Source organism: Hemitrygon akajei, chromosome 2 (assembly GCF_048418815.1).
Source record: "Hemitrygon akajei chromosome 2, sHemAka1.3, whole genome shotgun sequence".
NCBI lineage: Eukaryota > Metazoa > Chordata > Chondrichthyes > Myliobatiformes > Dasyatidae > Hemitrygon > Hemitrygon akajei.
In genome coordinates this window covers 44629069-44651205 of record NC_133125.1, presented here as the reverse complement: position 1 = coordinate 44651205, position 22137 = coordinate 44629069, and the positions used below count along the sequence as shown (strand labels likewise).

Below are 22137 nucleotides of genomic sequence, written 5' to 3'. Positions count from 1 at the left end.
CTGAGTCAAAAGGCAGCAGGAAATATACAAGCCCTCTGGCCATGCTCCCAGCTCATTATCCAAGCTAATGAGTGAGTCAGATGCTGAACCATCAGGCTGTCTGCACAATCTGTTGTTGTATTATATGAGTTTTAATGTAGAACTACGTCAGGCCAAAGTTTTGCTTAATATTAATTTAATACAAGTTATATATAAAACTGCTTTCAAAACAGATTTCTGCCGCTCATGTTATTCCCACAGCATCATCTGAAAGGGAGCTCCAGGAATTAGGCATTAAAAGATGAAGGAACAGCAATATATTTCCTAATCAGGAAAGTAAATGTGATATTCCTGTCTGCTTGTTGCCCTTTGCTTCTTGGCGGAAAATCTCACAAATTTGAGAGAAGTTATTGCAGGAAACATGCAATGTAATTGCAGTGTATTTTGTAGATGAGAAGCACTACATCCATAGGGCACTAATGGTGGAAAGAGTAAACTATTTTTAGAAATTAGATTAGCATTACAAGACATCCTGTTATTACCTTTAATAATTCTTCTGAAAGAGATTTCACAGTAGCTTCCAGTTTTCCCATTTGCTGTTGTTTTTGTTCCAAGCTCTCTTCTAGATTTTTCTGCAAATGGAAGAATCAAATTCTCCAAGATCTTGCTAAATCAGACACCGGTCTCTCTTAAAAGTTCTACAAATCTTTGCAAACATCATACTGACATTTAGATACATCAGCAAAATTCTGTGATCTTAAAATAGGACACCTGAATTAATAAGGTATGACAGCAATAGATCAGAATATAAAAAGATTTTCAATTTTAGGTTTTAAGCTCAACAAAATACAGAAATGTCATTAACATGTAGCAACTTTTTCAGCCTTACATGACAACATCTATTAGATAACAAAAACTGGAAATTTATCCCCATGTGATGTGGTCACTTCAGAATGTTATACTCTGACTCAAATAAAATCAGAGATAAATGGAATGAATTTCAGTGTTAAATGTGACAATGTGAGTACATTGTGTTTTCAGCAAACTGATCAGGTGACTAACTGAACATTTATCATCCCTCTGTTTAGATAGCATAAACAACCAGCCATTTAGAAAGATGAAGGCAAAACTGGAGAAAAAGTTCAAGTACAAAGAGCTTAAAAATAAAAGTTTTGATCCCACCTGATAATACCTCATAATGTTGAGTCTGTGGTATTGTTAAAAATCACACCTATATTTCTTTTAGCCACTATATTTAAATCTTTTAATCTATATTTCTTTTATATTTCTATGTTGGCTCCCAAGGATTGACAGCATCAGTCCCATAATCCATCTTATTTCCCTGTACCCCTGGATACTTTTTCTTCTCTTACAGTTGACCCTTCACTACTTTTTTGAAATTTCAACAAACAGTAACTTAGTGGCAAATTAATCTGGTAGCCTGTCTTTGGAACATTTGAAACCTGGAGAGTGAGAATGTAAAAGCTCTACACAGATCAAACTCAAGCCTTACATTGTGTAGCGGTAACATGAACTGCTGCTTCATTAATCTTATCAATGGCAGTACGCTAAGAGCTGTTCTACAGAAATTGTTTTCCAGAATTGAGAAGTTGACATACAATCACAGAGTACACGTTACTTATACACAAAACACCAAAGGGATACCACTCCTATAGTAGACAATCCATTTTCATTTGCATAAACAAGTTCCTAAATTTAAGGCCATAAACATTTGACTGATTTATTGAGTGATAAAGATTAGATATAGAAATATCGTAGTAATATCAAAAATTTTATTCTATTGGCCCACTACTAGTTTATTTCTTCTACCATCTACAGGGAAGGAAAAATTCTGGATTACAGCTGAATCAGCATTGAGAATTCTCTGCACCCCAGCCAATGCCAATTCTTTACTCTTCAAGTAAATCTGGCCAACAAATAGCTATTCAGCCGTAGAAGACATTGCCTCAACCTTTCATTATCAATATGAATGTAACATTCTTCCAGTTGAAACAAAAAACTAAGTATCGAATCTAGAAAATTACAGATCAGCTCTGTTACTGTTTCTAACAGTGGAGAAACAAGACCAGAATGGGCTGAGCAAAAAAAATTCACTCTGTGTTCATCACTTGCACACAAATAAATAATCAATCATCAGATTTATCACAAAGTTTTGAATTTGAACCTCTTTGATCTTTGATATACAAGCTGGTAAGAACAATCCTATATAGTAACTCAGTTAGCCAGAGTCACCAACCGAAGAATGCCAAGAATATCAACAATATGAAAATGAATCTTATCTTCAGAATCAGGTTTATTATCACCGGCATATGTCATGAAATTTGCTAACTTAGCAGCAGCAGTTCAATGCAATACATAATATAGAAGAGGGAAAAAAATAATAAGTAAATCAATTACAGTATACGTATATTGAATACATTAAAAATCATGCAAAAGAACAGAATATATATATATTTAAAAAGTGAGGTAGTGTTCACAGGTTCAATGTCCATTTAGGAATCAGATGACAGAGGGGAAGAAGCTGTTCCTGAATCGCTGAGTGTGTGCCTTTGGGCTTCTGTACCTCCTACCTGATGGTAACAGTGAGAAAAGGGCATGCCCTGGGTGCTGGAGGTCCTTAATAATGGATGCTGCCTTTCTGAGACCCCACTCCTTGAAGATGTCCTGGGTACTTTGTAGGCTAGTACCCAAGATGGAGCAGACTAAATTTACAACCTTCTGCAGCTTCTTTCAGTCCTGTGCAATAGCCCCCCACCACACCAGACAGTGATGCAGCCTGTCAGAATGTTCTCAACCATACATAAGATATAGCAGCAGAAGTAGGCCATTTGGCCCATCAAAGCTGCTCCACATCTATAGAAGTTTTTGAGTTTATTTGTTGTCATGCCAAATCTCTTCAAACTTCTAATGAAGTATAGTCAATGCCTTGCATTCTTTATAACTGCATCGATATGTTGGGACCAGGTTAGGTAATCATGTATCACTTTGGCTTAACTGCACAAATTACAAGACAGAAAAAATCTAGTATCAAGCATTGCAGATTAATTATGTAATTTGACAGGGACTTAAAACATTTGTGGCTTTTAATACCTTATGCTCCTGCATGCTTTCACAGACTTCTGTTGTCCTTGTAACCACTTGCTCTTTATCCTTAACTTCCTGTTCCAACACTGCAGTCCTTGTACGCAGCTGATTCAGTAACTTTTCCTTTTCATGGCACTCTGCATCCAAAGTGGCATTTTCTCGCCTCAGTGAAATGACTTCCTGTTTTGATCTTTGACATTCCTAAATACAGCAGAGAGAGGCAAACATAAAATATTTATTTCAAAAGAAATAAACTACATGAAAATGTAACATTTGACTCAGTGAAGTCCAGGATCAAATCCGAAATATTTTAGTTAATATGACTTAGTGCTACAAAGCACCACCACTGAAGGGCTTGCTTTGCCTCACCATTGAAGGATCCCGGTTTACCCATTTTAAACCAATGGGTTGAAATTTTTTTTTTCATGAAATGTGATTGCAGTGTTAAAATTTACGTTTAAAACTTGTGAGACGAGATCTGAAGGATTATTCTAAGTGGACTGTTCCTTTAAAAAGAGAGAGAGAGAGAAGGAGCGAACAGCATGTGTGCTATTTCAGCAACAGAGAGAGAGAAAGTCTGTGAGCTGCCTTGGAAACTGAAAGGCGGAACTATATGATGGACAGCTAATGTTCAGCGCTTGTGGAATATATATAAGGTCAGTTGGCTTTGTAATCAAACACACCAGACACCAAGGAAGACACTGGTTGAGCTTTGTGTGCCCACGACAAAGGTGGGGTTTTTGCTCACAGTGTGGACAAAGGGGTGTCCAGTGGAATGCTATCGGTGTATTTAACCGTTGCCCGGGTTGATAGCGGTACTACGTGAAAACGGCATCCTCTTTTTGGTGGTGACAGTCGGTGACCATAAGTTTTGGGAGCAGGAGGACAATGTGGAAGATAGACGGCATCGGCACTGGGAAGACAAAACGACTCTCTCCCGCTCTCTCCAACTCTACTCAAATCAAATTCCAGAACTGAATTGACTACTTGCCATACTACCATAAGACTGTATCATCTAATCACCGGAGCCGGGAGAAGTTTGGGAATTTTAATTACTCACATATATATGCATATACTCTGCAAACCTGTTTACCTTATCTTGTTTTATTTTACTTTATCACGTAATTATTAATAAAATAGAATTTATAACGGAAGACTCAGACTCCAGGTGTGTCCATTTCTGCTGGTCCTTTTTAACCCGTTACGTAACACTTGAAAGTACTGAAAAGTACTTAACCAACCTCTTCCATGACGCATAATTTGGCTTTCATCTCTCGTATTGCAGATTCTGATTTATATTTCCTTTCAGTAAGGTCCTTGTTGACAGCTTCTATTTCCGCTATCCTCCTTTCAAGATGTTGTACTGTTTGACTATTTGTGACTTCTATTTCTTTTTTTTGCTGCTCCCATTGTTGCTGGTAGTGCGTTTGAGCCTAGGAAGTTAGGTTATAAAACTGGTTACAATAAAGATCAGAAGTACAGAGAGAATAATATCATTGTTACTTTAACACTGCAATGCAAACAATGTTCTACATACCAAAAATAAAATTATTCATAAATAGAATTAAAATGATAGTGGAAGAACAGATAGTTTGCTGAAGGTTCATGAAAGCAACCCAAATAGCCTTAATACAATCAACTCAATACTTTCTTTCTCCATATAGTCATTTCACAGTGTTGCCAATAGCTTAATCAAGGATGCTTCTTAACCACCTTATTTTCCTATCTGTAGTTTTGGACTAATACACACCGATTATAAATCTAAATGAAAAAGAATCTAACCAAAGATAAATACTATGCTTAAAAGCCTTCTGAACATAAAATGATATGCCCTACATGAACTAAATGAAAGCCTTATCATTTTTCCAAGATTTTTAAAAAATAATTTTGTATTTTGTGTTGAAGCCCATTCTACAACATCACTGAGTCAGATTACAATTAATTTAATCGTAGGGGAGGGAGTAAAGTGAGTGGTGCACTTGTGAACAAACAATATGCAAGGACAAATACTTTGAAATACACATAGAAACAGCTCCATAATCATTAATTCACAACTCCATCTTCAAAGGAAACCTTATAATCATATTCAATAATTATTAGAAAAAGATACATGAATTTTGTGTTCATACTGTTGCTCTGTCTGCAAGAAAGGCCATTATCTACAAAACATTGTCGAATTTGAGGGACTATATCGATCTGTTGGTGCCTGCAGAAACATTACTAGGAAGTAAGGAGTGAGGTTGAGGCTCATCCATTCTTTTATGGAATAATGTTGCTTCCTAAGCAATAATTCCAAGTAATTTATTTTACAAAGGGTTTTAATTACTGTAGAAAACACCCATTTGTGCTGTAGTATTTGACTTCTGAAAATGCATTTAAAGCTCCTTTTTAGTCAAACATATATCTAAACCATCCAGTATTGCTCATTATATGAGCACATATAGTTATTTTTGAATTATATCCTCCTTTAATGAATTCATACATTCTCTTACCTGTAAAGCCTTTTCCCGTTCCAAAGTAACTTCTTGGCTGTGTTTGTTTGTCATCAAGTTAGTATGTGTTGTCCATTCATTACGTAATCTGTCCAGTTCCTTACTCTTTTCTGCTAAGGTCTAAACATGAAAATAAAGCAGTAAACATCATTAGCCAGTATGAATTATGCATTGCCTTTCAAAGGTAAAGAGAATTTATTTACAATTTAATTTTTTGGCAATAATGAATCAAATGTTGTAACTCCTCTGGGATGAAGACCAACAGGAATTGAGAAATGCCATCAATACCAAAAGCCAAAAGGTAAAGTTGAATGCAAATGGTATAAGTGTGCACAACAATTCCTTATTCATTTTCAAAGTGTTATGTGTTGACTGAAGCAGACAATAACAGAACAATGTGGCAGAGTGAACCCTGAAGATTACATTGGTACAGATAATTCTGCTCTTAAACTCTCAAGGCAAACACTTCAGTTCAAGCAGGGATTAAGTAAACTTCTAATTTATGATGCACAGCGATGGACCTTCATGTTTCCATTTGTGGTGCCATGACACTACCACAATCAAGATTTGCAATAAACAAACCTGTTGAGTGATGCTTAATCTTTTCATTAAGTCTTCTTCTGTTCTATGTAACCTTTCTTGTAATGAAACATTTTCTATCTGAAAGGAAACATTTAAAATTAGCTCCATTTGTCTATTACGAAGATTTAATTGCAAGATATCAAATTAATGACTTAATTATACTTTGATCTCTTCAATAATGATGCAGTATTTTATCATACATCAGTGGTCACATAAAGGCCGAGTAATGGGAGAGTAAAATGTTGGAATGTGTTCCACAACATAATTTGTTCATATGGGGTAAATTTAGTCCATGTGGTCATGTGGGTTTCTTCCCACATTCCAAAGACGTACAGGTTAGGATTAGTAAATGGTGGGCATGCTATGGTTGGCATGGGAAGCAGGTTGCCTCCAGCACAATCCACAGGCTGCGTTGGTTGTTGATAAAAACAACGCATTTTACTGTATGTTTTGATGTACATGTCACAAATAAAGCTGTTTGATCTTTAAGACTTGAGATTTTAGTCATGCAAGCAAATATTCATGGTAGGAAAGTAAAAAGAGTAACAGATATATTAGGTATCTGTTCTTTCACAGGTCATGAATTTCTGCAAAGTATCATAGTATCCATTAAACTCAAAAATTAATGGATATTTGCAAATACCAGAGCACTTGGTAATCTCATCCAAGAAGAAACAAGTCTTTAGCGTTTGAGATCAAACATGATGTGATGCTTTCACAGCGCAATGGAACTGGGCAAATCCAACTACAGCCAGGTAGTCTCCCATCCAAGCACAGTTCAACAAAATAGAGCTCAGCAGTGAAGCACAGAGAAATACATACAATGCCAATTACTAATGAGTTAAGTTCAAGTTTCTGCATTTAAGCTAATGCCTGCACTGAAAAAGTGGGCTATTATCTATAATAACACAGCAATCAAATAACAAAGCTGCATCGGATTATTATGATAAAATATTTTAGAGAAAGAGTTATTTAATACAGCAGTATAAATTTGAGAATAACAAATCAATGTAGAAACTAACCTTCACATTATGAAGGCAGACTGCTAAATATTTCTTTATCTCATTGTCATTTCCTGGAAGCAGCTTTAAGGAGAGATGCGTGAGGTGCTTGAATGGGTTAGTTTCTATTATATTTAAACTTGCAGGCATGTGATCCAATGCTGGAGACTGCGTTACTAACTGAAGAGTAAACCTTTGGATGAAAAATCAAATAATAGATGGAAGAAATTTAAAATGAGAAATTATTAAAAGATAACAATAGTTATAAAGTGCTATAACAATCCCAGAATGTACAAAGGTTATTAAATGGCATCAAAGTAATGTTACGCAAATTAACTTCCATTTCTGCCGATCTAGCCCTCTGAAGATACTACTTTATACAATAGTTTCACAGCTCTATCTCCTTTAGCAGACTGTCCAGAGCACTTCAATCAAAATCCACAGTATTCTGGAAATTTAGAACCCCAATGTCAATGCAGATTCTAGTTTTAGATGCTAGCTAAGACTTGCAGATGATGTCAAGTGGGATGGAATGGGAACGCATACTTAAATCCAACAGTACAGGCAGTCCCCGGGTTACGTACGAGTTCGGTTCCTGAGTCCGTCTTTAAGTCGGATTTGTACATACATCCGGTATTATTTAGTGTCAGTTAGTCAAACGTTTGTCTTAGTATATAGTATATATTTTACCTTTCTATGCATATAAAACACTTAAGAAACAAATGTATTCCAATAATTAAATCACTGCACTGCTTAGTAATAATTGTAGCTTTCATCGGTGCAGGGCCTTTCACGTGCTCCATTATTCTCACTTCATCCTTTAAAATTGTTCCGATCGTTGACCGACTGTAGCCTAACACTTTTCCAATGACCGATGGCGTTTCAACTCTTTCCAAACGCTTTATTATTTCCACTTTGTTTTCAATCGCGATAGCTTCCCAGCAACGGAACAGAAACACTGCGGGTGGCAGGCCCCGACCTCCACCGGCTCCCAAGGTCCACTGGGTCCTAAGGACCACTGCACTGAATTCCCTGGGTCCAAAAGTCCACCACACTGAGACAGTGGGACAAGTGGGGGCTGTGCTGGGTTTGGATACTGTATTTGATCCTCCACAATATTCCGCGTGGGAATTTAAACTGGAGGTGGCAGTGTTTTATTTACGAGGTCGAGTTGCGTGCTCGACATCAACCCGGCACGGATGGTACTGGAGTTACTGGATCGACATCACCCAGCACGAGAGCGGTCTGTCACTAGATCAAACTCGGGAACCTCCGTTCGCCAGCCCGGTGCTGATCTCACTGCGTCACCAGCCGACAGGAACCGGGGGGGGGGGGGGGGGGGGGGCGTGGTCAGGGTCAGGGTGAATCTTGCTAAGAAAAATTTAAGCCAAATACAAAGTTAAACACTCAACACAGTGTCAACGGCAACAGCTTAAAATGGCGGACGGCATTCTCCTTCCTCGGTTCGTAAGTACAAGTTGTCAGTAAGTCGGACGTTTGTAACTCGGGGCTATCTGTAGTTATTTGAATCCTTGTTTCCCTCTCAGTCACGTGTAGACAAGGGAATGATTCACAACTGATAAAATATGGTACTTTTCTACCTCTGCTCCACCACTACACCCTAGACACTGTCGCCATCATTCTGAAACTGCATAAAGATCAATAAGTTATGTGCAAACTAGAGGTCTACCTCTAGACAAGAAAAAAAGAGTGAATGACTTCACGCTGTAAATCGATGTACATTGTCCATATGAGCTATCAAAAAGTGACAACTATTCAGAACAATACGAAATCTCTCTTGATTTAAAAGCTGTACGTTTAACTTTATCATAAGACTATCCATCCAGGATCATAGAAACTTTATCCTAGTGAAAATTTCAAAAAAAAAATCAGTAATGCTCAACTTAATATTAGCTAGATACAAACTCACCTTGGAACATCTTTGTTTTGTTCCTGGATACATTGGTCCAAAAGTTCAATGAACCGCTGGGGAAAAGCAGAAAATTCTACAAGCAGTCCTTGTTGATTCTTTAAACTGTAAAATTAAATTGTTATCTTAATGCAATGCTATATGGCGCCGAACTTAAAGCATTAAAATAATCCAAATGGCTGGAAAGTGTGTACTTATATTCCAAAGGCCAGTTTTTTCACCTTCTGTCATCTCACTTCAGTATAATACACTATACCTTCCTCTATCATTTTCATTGACTTCCCCTCAAGTGCTTCTGGTATTTGTCTCAGTTAATAATAAGTAATTTATTGATCCCGAGTGGGAAATTCTTTTGTTGTAGCAGCAACATTTAAAAACACGCTTATTTATGTAATTACATAACTTGGGAGACGGACTAGGTGACAATCCTACTTAGCCGATATGATCCAGGTTGGGATATTCTGGGACTCGGAGGGTAGGAGAGGAGCTGTGGTTGTGGGGGTTGCCTTTGGATTACACCAGGACTGTGTTTACTGTGTCATTTTGTTAATGTAGATATGGGAAGTGGTGAAATTTTGGGTCTTATTCTAATGCCGTAGCAAAATATAAAATCGGTGTTCTTTCAAAATAAAACCTGTTTTTATATGACGATTCCAAGAAACTGGGATTTTCATGCACAACTGTCTCTAGAGTTTACAGAGAATGATGCAAAAAGCAAAAAAACACCCAGTGAGCGGCAGTTCTGTGGGCAAAACTGCCTTTAATGAGAATGGACAGACTGGTTCAAGCTGATTGGAAGGCAACAGTCATATTTTTCAAAATTCAGATGACATGTTTCTTGGAGGGAAACATTCAGGTAGTGTTTAATATTCATTTGTAAAACAGCATCCCTATCTGCACATCAATACTGCACTGGAAAAAATCAGCTTAATTTATCTGCTCAAGTCTTTGCTAGGACAGATTCTGGATTCTCTTGACTCAGATGAAAGTATTAACAACTGAAACATTATTGACAATTTATATATTTATGGTTTCTAGCTTTGGATACCTTTATAAATCATTTCATAATCTTAAAGAGTTCTATTAATACACTCCTTGCTGCCTCTTTCATTTAGAAAAGATCCCATTGAAATAGTTCTCCTTTTCCTGATAGTTATATCCTTCAGATCTGGAGGTATCATTTTTAATATTATTGGACCCTTGCTAATCCCTGCAACATTTTGTAATATGGAGAGCAACCCTGACTAAAGTACTCTAGATAAGATCTATCCAATGTCCTACATCAATTTCCTATTATGGAATTTTGAACTCTACATTATTAAATTGTGATGAGATACCCACATTTAATTCCATCCCCCTCCCCAAGGATTCTCAATATCTTGCAATGATGTCATGAAGGGAGTAAAGCAAAAATAGCAAATATATAGATAGTAATCTTTTTGTCAGATGAGTTATTAAACACCACCTAAATGTATTCCTCCAAGGAATACACCACTAACTTTGAATGATAGCCTATACAGTGAAAATGTCAATTTGCTAATGGTTTGAAACTTTAGGTCTAGGAACCCCTATGCTGACTTAGAACCCTGATAATTTTTCATATTTGTTAAGAGTCTTCTGCTTAACTAGCAGTAAACTCTAGGTCAATTTGAAAGCTACCTTCAGCAATACACCAATGGTGCACATACTGTACTCCACCAATGGATTCTTTCATGGAGTTCAATTAGGAATATCCTAACACCCATGATGGGTAATTTGCCTCAAGAAGACACCATAGATTGAATATTTATTTCAATGAGAAGGTACAGATACAAAAGATTTTGGTAATATTAATTATAGTTTTAATGGCTTTGGGATTTTCAAGTTTCTTAACTTTTATTAGCTTCAATAACTTTATTATTTAACTTTGAGAGCCAGAAGTGTTCATGTTTTGATAATTTGTTTATGTTTGGCAGGTGTGACTTAACTGTCTATTAAAGTTAACTTGCAACCATCCATGTCTACAGTGTCCTATTATAGCGTGGAAGTCCCTGTATCCACACAGGGCCTTGCAGATGAAGCAGGCTAGCATTCCTCTCCATTGCAATTTTGCTTTTGATGTTCAATTAATGTTTGTCTTCATGCAGGCTACAAAACAACCTCCCTGAAATAGTGCAGAGCAACACGTGAAAGAATATGTCAGTGGTAGAAGCAGCAGCTATTGGAAACATTCACAGGATTGATAAGTAACAAATCCCTTGGATATGACAATGTGAATCGCAACATTTTGAAAGAGATACATGTGGAGTTATTTTCAAAATTCAATTTCTAGAATGGTTCCCATAATTGAGAAAGTAGCAAACATCAACTTTGAGAGAAAAGAAAAAAAATACAAAACTACAGACCAGTTTTGATGAAGGTCATTGACCATCAACAGTAATTCAGTTTCTCACAAGATGGATGCTGCCAATCACTGATTTTCATAATAGGAAAAATAACGGAATCTATTATTAAGGAAAATAACAAAGTACTTAGATGGTAGGATTTGACAGCGTCCAGATGGAGTCCCAAAATGTAAACAGTATTATACAAACCTGATAGAACTTCTTTTGAGGTTGTAGCTGACAGATTAGGAAAAAAAGGGAACCACTGAATGTAGTGTATTTGGATCTTAAGAAAGCCCTTTACAAAATACTGTAAAAGAAATTGTGTTGTGGTTACATCTCCAACATTGGATCATTGCTAAAGAGAGGAACAGGCAACAGCTTTTATTTCTAACAGGGAAGAAACTGTAAGCTCCAGTAATATCAACACGGAGCAGCTGCTACTGGTTTCCCAACAACAGCACACAATTATTGTATCAGCCAGAATGTAGCCTAGATTCCTGCATCTTATTACTGAGTGGGTGCACAACTCACCCAAAAACAGCCCTCACAGGAGACCTCTGCACATTGTGCCAGTGGCTGACTCTACAAAGTCATGCAAACATGAGATCAGTTTCACTATGGGAGCAGCTGTTCCACACACAGCAGAGCCAGCTCAAAAAGATTTCCTTTTCTTAAGCAGAGAAGAATGTGTACCTATGATTGCTTGGACCCTAGGAACAAGAAAGCTATAACAAATCAGCACTTTGTGGATAACTGATAGAGCCCAGCAGCATGTGTGAAAAATAAGTAGCTACAAATGGAGAAATAATGCAATTTTGGGTTAAATTTCTAACTATTCTATTACAGATTAGTAACACACAATAGCAAATAAGAATCGGTAAATGATCAAATGACAATATTCTAATTCACACCTACCTCAGAAAATCATCTTCACTAATCATAAGATTATACAAGAAGAAGGGATCTGTGTCATCAGTCAAACGGACAGATAAATCCTAAGACAGGGCATAAAAATTATTTTTAAAGAACAATTTTAAATCACTCCTGAATGGTGAAGTCTAGTATTAGAGTTCAATAATGAGACCATAAGACATAGGAGCAGAACTAGACCATTTGGCCCATCGAGTCTGCTCTGTCATTCAATCATGGCAGGTCCTTTCTCCCCTCCTCAGTCCCACTCCCTGACTTTCCCATAATCTTTGATGCAATATCCAATCAAGAACCTATCAAGCTCTGCCTTAAATACACCCAATGGCCTGGCCTCCACAGCTGCCTGTGGTAATTAATTCCACAAATTCACCACCCTCTGGCTAAAGAAATTTCTCTACATCTTGGTTTTAAGTAGATGCCGCTATATCCAGAAACTGCGCCCTCTTGTCTTAGACTTGCTCCACCACAGGGAACATCCTTTCCACACCTACTCCACCTAGGCTTTTCAACATCTGAAGGTTTCAATGAGATCCCCCCCTCATCCTTCTAAATTCCAGTGAGTACAGACCCAAAGCCATCAAACATTCCTCGTATGATAGCCCTTTCATTTCCAGTATCATTCTTGTGAACCTCCTCTAAACCCTCTTCAGTGCCAGCACATCTTTTCTTAGATGAGGAGCCAAAAACTGTTCACAATACTCAATGTGAGACCTAACCCGTGCCTTATAAAGCCTCAGGATCACATCCTTGCTCTTGTATTCTAGATCTCTTGAAATGAATACTAACATGTCATTTGCCTCCCTCACCATCGACTCAACCTGCAAGTTAATCTTTAGGATGTTCTGCACAAGGACTCCCAAGTCCCTTGGATTTTTTCCCCATTTAGAAAATAGTTTGCATATTTATTTCTATAAAGTGCATGACCATACATTTTGCAACATTGTATTTAATTTGCTACTCTCTTGCCCATTCTCCTAATCTAAGTCCTTTTGCAGCCTACCCATTTCCTCAATACTACCTGCCCCTCCACCAATCTTTGTATCATCTGCAAACTTCGCAACAAAGTTATCTATTCCATCATCTAAATCAATGAGATACAGCATAAAAAGAAGCAATCTCAATACCAACCCCTTCAGGCCACCACTGGCAGCCAACCAGAAAAGAATCATTTTATTCCCACCGCTCGCTGCCTCCCACCAATTAGCCAATTCTCTAACCTTGCCAGTAATGTTCCTGTAATACCATGGGCTCTTAACTTGGTAAGCAGCCTCATGTGTAGCACTTTGTCAAAAGCCTTCTGTAAGTCCAAATATACAACATCCACTGCATCCCCTTTATCTTCCCTTCAGGTACCTTGCCGTTCAGCGTGGGCGATCACGTCTCTCCATCCATCACGGTCCCTGACCCTCCAAATTGTAGTTGTTGCCTCCGCTGTTTCTAACCATGATGTTAATCCATCATTTTCATTCACTATCTGCCTCTGCTTCTTTTTCCTTCCAGCTTTCCAGTTGTAACTAAATGTCCTAATGTCTCTCTTCGCATGATGTGTCCAAAGAATTTGGATTGCTGTTTTTTAAGTAATGTATGTTTTGTTTTCGTTCTCTGTAGAACTTCTTCGTTGATTATCCTGTCTGTATATGATATGTACAGCATTCTGCTGAGGAACCACATCTCTGCTGCATTGATTCTTTTTTCCATTGCATTTGTGATGGTCCATGACTCGCAGCCATACATCAATATACAAAGAATGTAGCAGCTGAGAGTTCTAAGGCAGATATCAATTGCTATTTTCTTTTTCGTTAGGATGTTTCTCATTTCTGTAAATGCTGCTCTTGCCATTGCTATTCTTGCTTTTATGTCTGTTTTGCATTTGCCATCAGATGTTACCCATGATCCAAGGTACTTGAAGTTGTGAACTTGTTTCAGGATTTCATTTCCCAATACGATCCTACAGTTTGGGATATCAGGTTTCTTTGATATTACCATTACTTCAGCTTTCTTTTTGTTTAAGGTTAGGCCAAGTCTTTCGCTGTGTTGATGGTAGATACTAGTTTCTGTAAATTTACTTTACTGGATCATCCACATAGCGGAGGTTGTTGATATTGTATCCTCCTATACTTATTCCAGGTCGGTCTTGTATGGTTCTCATGATGTTTTCACTGGATTCCTGATTATTCTTAGATCTTTTCTGTCGATATTAATATCTTTAAGCATTTTCCTGATGACTTGGTGTTCCACTGTGTCAAAGGCTTTTGTGTAGTCAATGAAACAGAAGTATTGTTCTTGTTGTACTTCTATTGACCTTTCGATAATATTCCTGAGAATACAAGTTGTGCTTGACGTTCCCCTGCCTTCGACAAAGCCGCACTGTTCTTCACTGATTTCTGGTTTAAATTTGTTTCTTATTCTGAACATGATGTTTCTAAGTAGAATTGTTGTGAGGTGGCTCATTAAACTAATTGTTCTGTGTTATCCACACTCTGTTGCATCTGGTTTCTTTGGCAGTGCAATGAATACTGCCTTTAAAAGATCTTCTGGTACTTTGCCACTGTTGTATATTCTATTTGATAAAATTATTAATTTCTCTACACCAAAATCTTCTAGTGCTTCATACAGTACAACCGGAATGCTATCTGGTCCTGATCATTTCCCTTTCGCATTTTCTTCATAGCATGTTCCACTTCTTCTTTCAGTATTGCTGGGCCCTCGTTGTTGTTGCCGATATCAAAGTTGTCCTCTCGTCATATATGTCTTTGATGTATTCTGACCATCTTTGTATTATTTTTTCTTTTTCCATAATTGTAGATCCATCTTTTGTTTTTATACATCCTGTTGTTGCCCCACTTTTCTTCCGATTTGTGGCCTCTTTGATCTTGTCGTGCATACGTTTGCTGTTGTTGATCTTCTGCAATTGTTCTATTAACTCACATTTGTCCTTAAGCCACTTTTCTTTTGCTTCCTTGTACTTGGCTGTTATCTGTGCATGCAAGGATACATAGGCTTCTTCGTTTTCCTTACATTTTCTTCTTTGTTCCACAAGATTCAGAATTTCTTGTCATCCATTTCTTTTTAGCCTGTTGTTTGGGAATCACCTCTAGTGCTGCTTGTGTTATGCTGTCTCTGAGGTTTTCCCATTGCTGTTCTGTAATAGTGATGTTTTGTGGAGCCTCGAATTTGTTCTTCACTGTCATCTGGAATTCATTTTTGATGTCACTGTTTTTTCTCAAAAGTCCCTAATTCAGCTTTGGCTCTACTCTTGGTCTTTTAAGCTTTCTGAGTCTGAGGTACATCACGCTGATTATTGGTACGTGATCACTGTAGAAATCTGCACCGGGGTATGCTTTGCATGATTTCAGAACATTTCTATATCTTCTCCTTATAAGCATGTAATCAATCTGGTTTCTGGTGCTCTTCCATGTCCATAGTTGTCTCTGGTGTTGCTTGACGACGGTATTACCAATTATATAATATTTTTCTGTGACCCATGTAGCTACTTGTTCACCTCCCTCACCTATGCCATAATGCCCAATATTGTCCTCGTCCCTGGTCTTGTCTACTTTTGCGTTGAAGTCACCTTGAATAATGGTAATTTCTGAGCTTTTACATTGTCTTAATGCTGTTTATCTACCCTACGTATAATCTCCTCAAAGAATTCCAACAGTTTCATCAGGCAAGATTTTCCCTTAAGGAAACCATACTGACTTTGTCCTATCTTGTCTTGTGTCACCAAGTACGCCATAACCTCATCCTTAACAATTGACCCCAACATCTTCCCAGCCACTAAGGTCAGGCTAATTGGTCTATAATTTTCTTTCTGCTATTTCCTCCTTTCTTAAAGAGTGGAGTGACAATTGCAATTTTCCAATCCTCCAGCTTCTCGAAGCACTTCCCCATTTAATAGTGCAAAATTATCCAGCTGTCCTTTTTACATCTTTTCTTTCCAATATCCAGACTCAAATTGGCCTTAAAAGTGAAGCAATTAATTAATTTGCACTTATGGGAGCCAGAGCACCAGGTCAGAAAGTGGAGAGATGGAGAGGAAGGTAGATGTCCAGGCCAGCAAAAAAAAATAAATCCAGGAAGTATCAAAGTAACAGATACAATGGGATGGATAGTTTGAAATGTCTATACTTTAATGCTAGGATATTATGGGTAAAGGTGATGAACTTAAAGTGTGGATCAGTACATGAAACTATAATATTGTGGCAATTACACAAACTTGGTTGAGAAACAGGAATGGGTGCTTAATGTCCCAGAGAACGAATATGGGGTTGTTATGGGAGACTTCAATTTCTCTTAGGGACCTTCTTAGCACAAGAGGCTTACATAGGGCAGTATTTATTAGGTGCATCCAGGAGAGCCCATGTATAAATATAAATAGGTGGACTACTACATTTTCAGATGATACAAAGATTGGTGGTGGTGTAGTAGTAGACCAGCGAAGAATAGAGCAGGAGATAGATCAATTACAGACATAGGCAGAGAAATGGCAGATGGAGTTTAACCCAGCCAAATGTGAAGTGCTACACCTTGGTAGATCAAATGTAAAGAGACAGTACACTTAAGAACAAGATCCTTAAAAGTGTTGATGAGCAGAGGGATCTTGGGGTCCAAGTTCATAGCTCCCTGAACGCGGCTACACAGGTTAACAGGGTGGTTAAGAAAGCATATGTCATGCTTGCCTTTATTAGTCAGTGAGTTTAAAAGTCAGGAAGTTATGTTGCAGCTTTACAAAACTATAGGAAAGAGACTGAGGATTTGGAGAGGGTGCAGAAGAAGTTTACTAGGATGCTGTCTAGATTAGAGGGCATATGCTATAACAAGGTTGGACAAACTTGGGTTGTTTTCTCTGGAGCAACAGAGGCTGTGGGGAGATCTGATAAAGGTTTATAAGATTATGAAAGGCATAGATAGTGACAGACATTAACTTTTCCCCAGAGTTGAAATGTCTAATACCAGAGGGAATGAAATTAATATGAGAGTGAAGTTCAAAGGAGATGTGAGGGGCAAGTCATTTTACACAGAGTGGTAGGTGCCTGGAATGTGCTGTCTGGGTAGTTAGAGGCAGATACATTAGGGACATTCAAGAGTTGTTTAGATAGACACATGAAAGTGAGGAAAATGGAAGAATATGAACATTGTTTAGGCAGAGGGGATTAGTTCAGTTGGCTATTTGATTACTAATTTTATTGTTTCAGCACAACATTGTGGGTTAAATGATCTGTTCCTGTGCTGTACTGTTCAATCCAATTTACTCTATTGCCCTTCGTGTTAACAATATGATCCCCTCTACCAACACAATAAAAAACTGCTTTGCAGAATAACTCTTTTTCTTTTTAAATCTTTTTATTAATTTTTAAGAAAAACATTAGTGAAGTATGAATACAAAACGTTTGAGAGTACATAATTAATAGTTTAAACAATCAGATATGTAATAATCAATATATAATGCCTCCCAAACTCATAGTATTAATGTAAAAGAGTCGGAAAAAAAGAAAAAAAAAACCCAACAAAAACTAAAAGAAAACTTTAAAAACTAACCAACATGGGCAATTGCATAATGTTAAATACATACAGTAGTGCCGATAACTCCGAACCTCCATCCAAATAATTAAGGATAATAACAGTAAGGTTTAGGATCAGACCATTTAACTCATATGAAAATGCTGAATAAATGGTCTCCAAGTTTCCTCAAATTTAACTGAAGAATCAAAAACCACACTTCTAATTTTTTCTAAACTCAGACAAGAAATAGTTTGAGAAAACCACTGAAATACAGTTGGAGGGTTAATTTCTTTCCAATTCAGTAAAATAGATCTTCTAGCCATTAATGTAACAAATGCAATCATTCGTTGAGATGAAGCGGATAGACGATTATTATCTATCATTGGTAAACCAAAAATTGCAGTAAAAGGATGCGGTTGGAGATTGATATTTAAAACTCTTGAGATAATATGAAAAATATCTTTCCAATAATTTTGTAAACAAGGACAAGACCAAAACATATGAGTCAGTGAAGCAACATCAGAATGACATCTGTCACAGGTTGAATTAACATAAGAATAAAATCGAGCAAGTTTATCTTTAGACATGTGAGCTCTATGTACAACCTTAAATTGTATTAGGGCATGTTTAGCACAAATAGAGGACGAATTTACCAATGATAAAAATTTTTCCCATTCCTCAGTAGATATAGGACAATGCAATTCTTCTTGCCATTCCTTCTTAATTTTTCCTGATACATCTGGCTGTACACTCATAATCATATTATAAATGATAGCTACTAAAGCCTTTTGACAAGGATTGAGGGCTAAAATTCTTTCTGTAATGTCCAATGGACATTCTTTCGAAAAAGACTTTAATTCATTATACAGAAAATTTCTAACTTGCAAATATCTAAAAAAATGGGTTTTAGGTAAATTATATTTATTAGATAGCTGTTCAAAGGACATAATGTTATCATCCAAAAACAGATCACGAAAACATGTTATACCTCAGAATAACTCCATATAGTCCATAAGGACGACCTTGGGTTTCTGATTACCCATCACATAATTTTTCCATTCCACTCCAATGACCAATCTATATTATTCAAACTATGTCCTGCAGAAATAATCTCCCAACTATACACATTGTAAACATTAACTGTTGCAGGTTAATCTCCACTCCACTCCCATCCCATCCCCCCCCCCCCCCCCCCCATTGATATGCCTGCGGCTTTTCTAATTTTGTCAGATTTAGCAACTGTTAACTTGACAACTTTGGCCTGCACCTGAGCATGAACATTGTGTTCTTGCCACCTCTACAACTTAAGACACGCTTGTTTTCTCACTGTTACAGTTCTGATGAAGGGTCTTTGAAGCAAACCATTAAGTTTATTTCTCTCCTAACTTGTCCTGCGTGAACTGCTGGTTGCTTCCAGTTTTCTTTCAGCATCTGTATTTTCTTAATATATTTTACTGACAAGGATGGACAACAGTTGTCAATTGAATGGCATAAATCTTACTCGTTAGACCATGTCTGAAACACTGCACTTGGGGGAACATCAGACCTTATCAGACCCCATCACCCCCAAGAATTTGAAAATCAAGTAATCAGATAGCAGGTATCTTTAAAAGCTCAGTGAGTATAATATTAACCTAATTTCGCTTTTTTAAAATAACTATTATTCAATCTTGATTGAATAATTATTTATGGAGTTGTAAATTAAGATAAACCTAAGTATGTAACTGCCCTATTCCTAATCCTCTGGCAAAGAGCAAGTTTGTTTTAAAGATTACTAGAGTAACAACCACTTGAATTATTTACAAAATATTGTATTACCTTGACGATTGTGAGAATGCCCAAAGACCAAATAGTTGGCGAAGTTCATTTTTAAAAAATGGATAGTAAATAAACTACCTTCTTACATCCTCAGGTAGATCCCAGTGTCATAGGCTACATCAGAATAACTTGGCTAGAGGAATAGCTAGTCCAGATATGCAGACCTTTAGTGTTACACTCAGGAGGTTTTCACAGCCATTATAAAAACATGCTGGCAGTTTCTTCTACATCATTTTCCCATCCCGTTCTTGTCCTATCAATTACAATGCTATTTAAATCCATTAACAGCATTGATTTACCACAATCCCTCTTCCCTTTTCTTAACTCAGTTGCTGTCTCCTGTCTTGCAATATCACTTCTTGGTTACCAACAGATTGTTCACAATTCCTCCCTCCCCAAAATAATTGCTCTCTTCTGCTAACACTATTCACCACCATTAGTTTTATTTATTTCCTATTAGAATCACTGTATTTCCTGTACCTAGGTCACTTTATATATGTATAATAAACTTATGTATATTGGCTATCTTATGTATCCATATTAATTGCAATTCTTTAATTGTGTTCTTTATCTTAATACGTTTTTTTGTGTTGTATTGGACACGAAGTAACAATTATTTTGTTCTCCTTTACACTTGTATACTGAAAATGACATTAAATAATCTTGAACCACTTCACTTTCTACATTCTCTCTTCAATGCCTTCTCTTGCAGGTCTTGTTCTCAGCCAGCTAGACCATGCCTGAAATTCTTTGTGTAAACAAGTCCACTTCAACTACCCCACCATCTCTTCACCTTTCACTTTAAAACAGTAATTTGATCAAGCTTTTCATAATAACATTCATGCCACTCTTATAGCTTGGACTGCTATAATCTTTTGGAATATTTTCTATATTAAACGATGCTATATAAAATGAACTTGATGGTATACAAATTGGACATTTTAAAAACTGCAGTGAAGACATTCGTTTTATGGGATATTTACAGGCAAAGATAATCAATATGATGTACCTTTTTATGAATTGCATTTGAACCAGATTGCCATCCTACTGTCAGGCGGACATTTTCCCTCCTGTAATAGAAGTTCAAAAGATTAAGGCTAGTTAAGAGTAAACATGGACCTCCTCTACTTAAACCAAATTTACACTATTTTGAAAGCATACTTGTGTAAGAATTTTGACAATTTATCCCCCTCGAGGCGTTAGTTAAGCCTTTCACACAGAGGAATACTTCTTCAGGAGGCTGAAGAAATTTGGCATGCCCCTTGTTGCACCATAGAAAATATTCTACCTGGATACATAATGGCATAGTATAGCAACTGCTCTGTGCATGACTGCAAGAAACTGCAGAGTTGTGGATACAACTCAGCACATCACAGGAACCAGCCTCCCATTCATGGACTCTGTCTATACTTTTTACCTCCGTGAAGCAGACAGCAAAAAGAAAATCAAACACCCCACCCACCTTGGAAGTTCTTTCTTTTCCTTTCCCTTCAGGAAGAAGATACAAAAGCCTGAAAGCACATACCATCAAGCTCAATGACAGCTTCTATCCCACTGTTACTATAAGATGGACTCTTGATTAACAATCTTCTTCATTGCACTTTATAGGTACCTTGCATAGCATTTTTGGAAGCTTTTACGCTTTATTGTTATTGTTATTTTTTATTGTTATTGTTTTTTATTGTTATCTACATTGTTATTGCTTTACCATATTTTAGCTCAATGCACTGCAATGATTTGATTTCACTACATCTTGGTACATGAGACAATAATCAAAACCAATACAATTTCCTAATGACATTTTTTGCTGAACTTCTATAACTAGTACAGGCAGTCCCCAGGTTACATACGAGTTCCGTTCCTGAGTCAGTCTTTAAGTCGGATTTGTACATAAGTTGGAACAAGTACATCCGGTATTATTTAGAGTCAGTTAGTCAAATGCTTGTCTTAGTATATATTTTACCTTTCTATGCATATAAAACACTTAAGAAACATATGTATTCCAATAATTAAACCACTGCATTGCTTAGTAATAATTGTAGCTTTCATCGGGGCAGGCTCTTTCACATGCTCCATTATTCTCACTTTATCCGTTATCCTTTAAAATTGTTCTGATCGTTGACTGACTATAACCTAACGATTTTCCAATGACCGATGGCGTTTCAGCTCTTTCCAAACACTTTATTATTTCCACTTTATTTTCAATCGCGATTGCTTCCCGTCAATGGAACAGAAACACTGCGGGTGGCAGGTCCCGAGGTCCGCTGGGTCCTAAGGACCACCGCACTAAAACAGGCTAAATGGGACAAGTGGGGGCTGTGCTGGGTTTGGGTATTTGATCCTCCACAATATTCTGCATGGGAATTTAAACTGGAGGTGGCAGTGTTTTTTTTAACGAGGTAGAGTTGCGAGCTCAACATCAACCCGGC

At 37.2% G+C, this 22137-nt stretch overlaps 1 protein-coding gene across 2 annotated transcripts in view; it reads right to left on the bottom strand.

Moving 5' to 3' along the window:
* The window catches only part of sass6 (SAS-6 centriolar assembly protein), a 45417-nt gene that overhangs the window by 10716 nt on the left and 12564 nt on the right, over nt 1-22137 (bottom strand). For both annotated transcript variants that reach the window (XM_073071563.1, XM_073071567.1), the window contains exons 2-10: nt 20718-20778; nt 12371-12450; nt 9090-9194; nt 7181-7352; nt 6159-6236; nt 5577-5696; nt 4326-4517; nt 3091-3285; nt 522-611 (exon numbers count right to left, since the gene is read on the bottom strand). In XM_073071563.1, the coding sequence (XP_072927664.1) occupies nt 522-611; nt 3091-3285; nt 4326-4517; nt 5577-5696; nt 6159-6236; nt 7181-7352; nt 9090-9194; nt 12371-12450; nt 20718-20778 (1093 nt within the window). The remainder of the gene's footprint in view (nt 1-521; nt 612-3090; nt 3286-4325; nt 4518-5576; nt 5697-6158; nt 6237-7180; nt 7353-9089; nt 9195-12370; nt 12451-20717; nt 20779-22137) is intronic.